Source organism: Nematolebias whitei, chromosome 6, assembly GCF_014905685.2.
Source record: "Nematolebias whitei isolate Nwh7 chromosome 6, NemWhi1, whole genome shotgun sequence".
Lineage (NCBI taxonomy): Eukaryota > Metazoa > Chordata > Actinopteri > Cyprinodontiformes > Rivulidae > Nematolebias > Nematolebias whitei.
In genome coordinates, this window is record NC_056503.1 from 10,925,384 (window position 1) to 10,934,310 (window position 8,927).

The 8,927-nt window shown below is 38.7% G+C and overlaps 1 protein-coding gene across 1 annotated transcript in view; it reads right to left on the minus strand.

Annotated features, from left to right (window-relative positions):
- Positions 1-2,320: 2,320 nt before the first annotated feature.
- Positions 2,321-8,927, minus strand: part of LOC119411524 (HHIP-like protein 1) — a 28,481-nt gene continuing 21,874 nt past the window's right edge. The window contains exons 8-11 of the mRNA XM_037678477.1: positions 8,320-8,401; positions 7,762-7,844; positions 6,834-7,139; positions 2,321-3,054 (exon numbers count right to left, since the gene is read on the minus strand). Coding sequence (XP_037534405.1) covers positions 2,321-3,054; positions 6,834-7,139; positions 7,762-7,844; positions 8,320-8,401 — 1,205 coding nt within the window. The remainder of the gene's footprint in view (positions 3,055-6,833; positions 7,140-7,761; positions 7,845-8,319; positions 8,402-8,927) is intronic.

Sequence of the window (8,927 nt, forward strand, 5' to 3'; positions counted from 1 at the left end):
TATTTGGAATAAAAAGCATCCACGGATTACCAGGAGGGTCCTGCATATGCCCCGCAGACTTGGAGGCACGTCGCTTCCTAACTTTATGCACTATTATTGGGCAGCTAATATCAGAGCTTTTTTATTCTGGTTGGGTAAGGACACCCCTTCTCCTAGTTGGGTAGCCTTGGAAAGGGCCTCAATTAGATCCAGCTCTCTTTCTGCATTACTCTGCTCTCGATTGCCCTTCAAACAATCAATATCAACTTACACTTCTAACAAAATTGTGGTCTAGGCAGTTAAGATTTGGAATCAGTTCAGAAAGGCATTTAACTCTACAGAGTTACTGTTTTTGGCACCTGTGTCAAAAAATCATATGTTTGCTTCCTCAGTAGCTGATACAGCTTATGACACCTGGGTCTTGAGGGGAGTGCATTCACTGTGTGATCTCTATGTTAATGGTAGTTTTGCATCTTTTGAACAGCTGGTACAGAAGTTTAATATTTATAAGTCACTATTTTTTACTGTAGATATCTGCATCTGAGACATTTTGTGAGATCTAATTCGGACTGTTTTCCTTTGTACTCCTCTAAACATTTTGTGACTAAGATTTTGGAGTTCAGGTTTGATACCAAAGGGACCCTCAGCAAAATGTATACACTGCTCAGATCATACCATGAGTCCAGTCTGGACTCACTTAAACTGAAATGGAGGAACCCATATCAGACTTAATATGGAAAAGGATTATTAGAAACATTTACTCATCTTTAATCTGTCTGAGACATGCTGTAATTTAATTCAAGGTAGTACACAGGCTGCACTGGTCCAAAGACAAGTTGTCCAAGATCAAAGCCGACCTGGACTCCACATGCAGTCGTTGCAAACAAACTCCAGCTACACTCTTGCATACATTCTGGAACTGTCCAAAACTGCAGACTTTTTGGCAATGTATATTTGACACCTTCTCTGGAATATGTGGTAAAACTGTACACCCATCACTACTCATCGCACTGTTCAGGGTGTTCCCTGGGGATGCATCCTTCAGCAAATGTGAGAAGGATGTGATTGCCTTCGGTTCTCTTCTGGCCAGGAGGCTAATTTAGTGCAATTGGAAGGACCCACACACGCCAGCATTTGTACATTGGGTAAGGGAGGTGAAGTATCATATTCATTTGGAAAAAACAAGATATAGCCTGAGGGGGTTTGTCAAAAGATTTTGGGACAGGTGGCAGCCTTTTGTATTGTATGTGGAAAGCATGTCAATACCTGTTTAATTTGTCTGTGTATGTTTGACTGATCTCGTGTGGGAGGGAAGGGGTGGGGGTGGGGGTGTTCTATGTTCTTGGTGTATGTTTAAAAACAAACAAAAAAAAAATCAATCAATTAAAACACTTTGTTTAAAAAAAAAACTTTATTCATATCAGAGGCATCCTGCACCCTCACTACTCTTCAAACAGTACTCTTTTAAGTGGGATTTTGTAAAATTTTATGAATGATAAGTATTTTACTTATTGTGGAAAGCTCAGATTGGATAAACATGGTTTAATTCTGACCAAAATGTTGAGCTAACTGCTAGTAATCAGAGCTAAAATGAACGTGGGTTGTTGAAATTTTAAAGATTGGAGTTGCTTTGAATCGGATGTACCGGTAATCCACTTTGGTCTTGACCCCACTCCGATTAGTTGTTAGCTCATTAGTTTGGTCAGATATAAACTCAATTTTTCCAAATTGATATTGCTAAACCAAGTATCGAAACAGGTGAAAAATTAGTTTTTCATAATAGTTTGACAAGATCCCACTGCAGAAGATCTAATGTAAATTAATTATTGAATGGGAACAATTTTATGTAATTCATTGTGCAAAATGTCCAGCATTTTTAGGTAAAATATCAACTTAAGGCTACATTCAAAGAGTTTAAAATGATTGTTTTTTATCATTAAAAAAATGCATCTGATGAAATGTTACAACTCAAAAATACAAGTTTTTGCCTTCACGAGTGTTTTAGTTTTGACATAAATACACTATAGCAGCTTTTATCAAAAACAGTCCAAAATGTAAATACAATCTGGTCCATCCTTACACAGGGGTTAGAAAGGAGCATTTGGTGGACAAAGTCTCCAAATTCTGCTCCTTGTAACATTAAATAATTATTATTTACATTTTGATGCTTCTATAGATTAATATAAGTACTGGTAATACTGAATTGATAGAAACAAAAATTCTAAGAAATTAGGGGAGGAACAAAAAAGACAATTCTGCATTTAAGACAGACAAACACAAAGAGTCCCACAAATCATCAAAATTCATTCAGTACAGTCTTGATCTGTTCTTTTCATTTGTGTTAACTACAAATCACCCCAACATCTTCTTCGTGTGAACAGTTGTGTTTCCCCACCTTTGACCTCTTGCAGTCCAGCAGAGATCTTTCTCCACCCTCACACTCCACATCGTCCAGCAGGATCTTGACTCTGCTGTCAGCCGCTCCCAGCACAGCCCTCTTCATCACAGCGAGTGCAGTCGTGAAGCCAAGCTGTCGACACACAACCAAACCCGCTTTGCTGGTGAAAAGGTCATCGCACACCGTTCCCCACTCCCCTCGGATGAAGATCTCCACCCTTCCTCGATCCAACAAACCGTCAGCGCTTACAAGTCGCACTGAACCAGCTGGCAGTCTTTTCCCTCCTCTTCTGGAACCACGACCCCTACCTCTGGGTCTCGTTTTTACTTGGTTGCCCTCTCCAGCACTTTCCAGGCTTTTTCCAGGCGACAGTTTGTCTTCCCGTGCTCTGGGATCTGTGGTGCTGGCTGGTGTTTTCTGGGGCTTCTGGCTAAAATATGGAGCCCATGTTGTGGTCAACACTACAGGATATTTATGGTGGGATCGAGAAACCACAGCAGTCTGAGACCGTTTCAGAGACGTGGTTGGAGTTGGAGGAGGAGGCTGTGGGATGTTTAAAGGTAGGGTGGTTGCACCAGTGAAGTACTGAAGTGGTCTACTGTTTTTCTTTGTTTGAGGTGTGGTGATGATTGAGGTCTGAGAGATCCTAGCTGCAGTCATGACGGTAGCACGGTAACCTGAGGGAGAGACAGAATCACCCTCTTTACATGAATATAATTTATCCTTAAATGACAAGACATTTTTGAAGTGATGTTCTGTGAAATAGTTATCAATAGTTATCACATTATTGTAGAACACGGTGTTTGGCAACAAGGGAAGAAGACTTAGTCCAGGCTAGGCTAATAGCTACCCAAATAAGGGGCTTGTTTTTACATTGTTTTTCAGGTTTATAAAACTATTTCTCAAAAACAGCATATTAGTGTAAAAAACACTGCATTAACTGAATTAAACCTCCACACTTTTGCACAACACTGTTTGGGCTGTCACTGTTTTCTCAACCTAACTATGTCCATGTTACAATGTGACTGCACATGTGCTAAGCACATGCACAGTACAAGCATAGACTGCATACTCTGATGGTTACAGGCAGGGCTAAATCTGAGTCGGATCCTGCCGGATCTGGATCCCAGAACTCTCCTATTTTGACAGGGTGCGTTCCAGTAACTGTTTGCTTGGATCCAGTAACTCTCAGGCTTACTAATAATGAAGTTATGAACAAATTTGACTGCCTTAAATGAATAAAACCTATATTGGACATGTAATCTGAAAATAATTACATAAACACGAATTTTAAACATAACAGCCACTTGCGAGCTTCTTAATATCACATCAGAGCTGCCCCTTCAGGTGAACATTTCCTCTTCTACCCTTAAAAAATCTCAGCCCCTAAAAGTACAGTCATGGGCAATCTAATTAAAAACACAAACATGTAATTAAACTGCACAATTAAATTGCAAATCAGTTTTACAGTTTAAGTGGGTCATTAACAAAATTTAGATTATTTATTAAAAATACGAGAGAAACATTTGATGGGTTATCACGTTATGTAGCTACACGTATCAAAACAACAGCACCAATTTGTCAAAATAACAGCGATCAAAATGTCGAAAAGACAGTCCAAATTACTTTCATTTAAAAAAGGCTTCTCACTGTACAACTAAACAAACAAGAATTGAAGCACATGAAAGCAGTGGCAATGGAGATACTGGAGCAGGTGCGAGGGTGCTTGAGAGAAGCGGAGCATGCTCTATTCACACAAGGAGAGCTGTTGGTCAGGTTACTTATTGTTGCTCTCTAAAATAGTTATTGAATCAAGTGTTTACAAATGTAGGTAAACACAGATATTTAACAACCCGTTAACATACACCAGAATGCAGGAAATGACATCTACTTTATTCAAACTTTTCTGGCCTCTATTTGCATTCCGGCATTGTTTGGTTTACAAATTAAGCACTGTGCGTAGGCTCCTGAAAATATCTCTTCACTGATTAGTTTGCTCATCAGTCTAAAAGTTATCTCAACTCTTGGCACATGGATACATTCAGAGCCCCAACACCATCAGCATATGGGGTCTAAGCTCAGCACATACAGGGGTATATGTTCACATAGTAGCGCAAACATTGTTGGGATGATAACCTAAAAAACAAACTAAACAGCTGGTACCATACAGAAGATTAATATAAGGTAATGTAGCATTCTTTCACATCGGTGTGCTGTTTTTGACAGCTGTTTTGTAAGTCTGAAAAACTATACAAACCAGATTTTCATAGCCATTAGCCAAGCCTGGAGGAAGCTCAGTCTCCTCTTCCAGCGCTGTCACAGCTCATAAGGTACCGACTATCAAGAAATATTTGACAGAACATCACTTTAAAAAAGACTAGACTATACCTTTATTGTGCCAGAGGCGATTATAATTTCAAATGTGGGAAACTTAGTTGTTTTGTGACAAGATTACACTGGTAAAATTTTACAATATGAAAGTCACTCTTGCTTTTCAGCTAACCTGCTAAAAAGATTAAATGAATCAGATTGACTATGTCTAAGATAACAAAATGATGTTGCCTAAAAAGCCCAACATTATTTTTAAGATTTGACCAAAATAGCTCAAACTCTGTCATTTCCAGTATAAAGTTATCTGCCTGCTGGCATGCCTTCCTTTAAAGAATGTTAGTCATTTAATGTTAGCAGTTTTCTGCTGTCCACTTTACTAAAATAAGTTCATTGAATTACCTCGACCTGGTGATACCAGAAGTTACACAAGAGGAAAAGCAAGTTACAAAGTTAGTCTGCTTGCTGTGCAGTCAGTTTTATGGACATTTTCTTCTCATAGTGTGAATGTTGGCTCAGTGAATACAAACATCAGGTTTTAAACAAATGTCGAAAATGTGATGAATTTGAATGTCAAGCTAATAGTTTGCTAGCCTGATTGCTAAAGTGTTCACTTGGTAACAAAGAAAGTTTTTCACAGACTTTTGGAACTCAGAGGAGTCGATGAGTTGCATGACTGCTTCTTTCAGCTTTTCCCATTTCAGGGGTCTCCACAGTGAGTCATCCTCCTCCATCTCACTCTGTCCTCACTCCAACTACCTCCATGTCCTCTCTAACTGCATCCATATATCTCCTCTTTGTCTTTTTCCTGGCAGCAGCATCTCTAACATCCTTCTACCAGTATACCCACTGTCCCTCCTCTGGACATGTCCAAACCATCTCAGTCTGGTCTCCCTAACTTTATCTCCAAGTTGTTCAACCTGTGCTGTACCTCTGATGATCTCATTCCTAATCTTATCCAGCCTTGTCACGCCTAAGGAGAACCTCAACATCTTCATTTCTGCCACTTCCAGTTCTTTCTCCTGTCTTTTTGTCCATGCCACTGTCTCCAGACCATACAACATAGCTGGTCTCACCACTGTCTTGTAAACCAATGTGTTGTATGACAAAATAAGTAATTAAGAAGCAAATCTGGTTGTGTTCAAATGCACTTTTAATTTGGCACATAAAGTTTTGACATCAGACAACGTGTTACAGCTAATCTCAAAGATTCCTGACCAAAAAAGCAGCAGTTTTTGATATGGCTGGAGTCTTGTTTTTCTGTATGAGCAGACAAATACAACATTTGTAATTTCAAAAAATTAATATGCATATTTCCCAAACAGTTTAACTGATGGTTGAACTGATAAATTAAAAAGATTAAATTTAAGTGCATGGGACAGCAATAAAGGACATAGACACAGACGCACAAGAATGATTGTCCGAGCTGAAGCTGATGCAGAAGAAACATTTATTCAAAATAAATATTGTTGCTTTAATTTAAAGTTGTGCAAATACCTAAAATGTAAAAAAAAAAAAAAAAAAGTCCAGTCGGACACTTTTGAACCAGCCAAAAGATTGCATGCTAGGAAGTTGGAAACAACAATTGACAGCCACATTACTTTTCACTTAACATGAATCTTGATTTTTTAAACAAAATATTTGCCCTTTTCCTGATCAGTAAAGTCCTCATTATTAAAAAAAAATGCTAAAATGAGGCTTACCAAAATCTTAACCTCGCAAAGGTCAACACAAAACGTCCACAAACCACATATACAACAGTACTCTGATGCTAAACTACACAAATTCCTACTTGATCTAATATTATTTTATCTAAAGATTTTCAGCCAGCTGAAATAAACATGAACTATTACTCCAGTTGTCTGTAACGCAGCAGGTGTCATAGCTGTTGTTTCTTCAGCATCGTACAAGGACACTTCCTGTTCCTGTTAAAGTGTTACAGTGTGAAGAAAGAGCAGAGTGCAGAAAGACAAGCCGCCAGCGTGGATGCTGGTGGCCTCTCCTCGGACAAAGGTGTGTGACGACGTGCACGTGTTAGTTCGATCAGACGCTTTAGTGGTTGTGCTGAGAGCAGAGTTTGGGAAGTCAGTAGAGCTAGTGTGATAAACAGGTGCACCCGTGGGCCTACCGGTCGATGCAGTTGTCGTGGGATATGCCGTTCCCGTCTGGACAGCGGTTGGTTTTACGGTTGTGGCTGCTGTTGGTTTTAGTGTCGCTTTAATGGCTGAACTTGTCGTCTTGCTCGTTGTTTTTCTTGCAGCTTTGGTCGGTGACGCAGGCGGTCGTTTTCTCGTTGGCCTTGTGGGCATTGGTGGTTTTCTTATTATTATGGTTTTTCTTATTGTCTGTTTTTTTATTGTTGGAGCTTTAGGTGTAGTTTTTGCAGTTGTTGTGGGAACAGGCGTTGTGGTCGGTTTCTTGTTGATGACAAACTCTTCAAATAGGAAAAAACAGAAGCTCATAATAGAATCTAATAGAATCCACACGTTTATACACAATGAGAGGAATTTCATACAATTTTCCTCCAAAATATTGTTTTAAGAGGAAAACAAGATAAATCTCAGAGATTAAATGCAGATGAAACCTCTTGCATGCAAAATCATACAAAGTAAAGGATCTAAGTTTGTTTTTCTTACATTTTTTATTCAGTTTTCTGGTTAAAAAAAATTAAAAATAAATAAAAATTAGCTCAGAATTTTAGACTTATGGCTCAAATACAGTATAAGTCAATGGGTTGGAAATACCGATTGAAAGAGAGTAAATGTGTCTAAATTTTACATTTCAGAATGATAGAGCACAAAAACACCTCTTAATCTTGAAGTTTGCACTCTTCAGAAGAATCGGGCTTTAACTGAGTTTTTATCTATCAGTACACACTCAGTGTCTGCGTTGTTTAACCATCAGAATGAGACAGAATAAATTAAGAAAAGTATTAAACTTAACAAGCAGTGTTAATCCAATTAACCTTATGAATAAGTTCAAAATGCAACATTGGCTGTATTTTTTATTTATTTATTTATTTTTGTCTGATGAGCAATAGTAAGTGTTTTTCTTACCTTCTTTGGGGTGGAAATGAATGAGTTTGCCTTTAACCCTAACAGGATGAGGCTTGATGCTGCATTTTCCTGGTGGTGCTCGTCTGTGTGGTGAGAAGACAAGAAAACAAAATGCACATCCAGTAACTAACATCTGCAGGTCCAAACAAACTTTAATGCAATTTACAGGCAATACAGGTCAAACTGGTGCTGCAAAGGTAACTTTAATCCCTGATCTAACAAAGTTAAGTCAGGTCCTCTGGACAGATTCTTCTGAAACGTTTCAACAAAGAAGAATCTGTCCAGAGGACCTGATTTAACTTTGTTTGATTTTTCTACCTGGATTACTTAGCATGCACCAGGACATTTAATCCCTGATATTAATCATTTTGATTTAAGCTTACTAAATAATGTGTTACCAAAGAAGCAGCAGTTTCTACAGAAAAAAACGGACTTTCAGTTGAGGTTGTATTATAAAACATAAAAACATTTGTTGGGGAGTGTTACTGTTGCTCTTTTAGGAAGAAAGTCATTTCTACTTGAACAATCATCAAGTGATGCTGTGCAGATGTTTGGTACCTGGAAGGATCCACTATCTTATAGATGACTCCCGCTCTGGCTGTGGCACTCGCGACTCCCGTGGCTAAGAAATACATTTCACCTGAACAAGGTTTGCAAAGGAAAGAGGGGAAAAAGAGACAATATGGTCAACAACAGGGATGACTGACCTTATAGAGATGTTGAGTGAAGGTTAAACAGAGAGAAAGATATGAAAGAAACAATTCATGACAACTGCTAAGAACATATTATGCAGATGTCACATGTCGCTGAAGGATTTGAATAGAGAACATTTGCAATTTATGAGAAAAGTGGTTTCTGAACTGGAATTGAGCAGTGAATACAAGTAAACCTTAATGATTTGGTGCAAGATATTCAGGCAAATAGAAGTTACACTGTATAGAAGAGAAGTAGGTTTTTTTTTGTTCTTGTCTGAAGTGGCACAGTGTGACTAATCCTGGTGAGTAGAAGGAGCAATTTAATCACCACCAGGTGCAATGATGGAGCCAGGAGGTGGCCAAACCACCATTGGCCAGAGAGAGATACATATATAGAGAGATATATACATATATGTATGTAAAGTGTTTCCCCTTTCAAGGGGTTGCCCCACCCTGTCAACAGAACTGAGC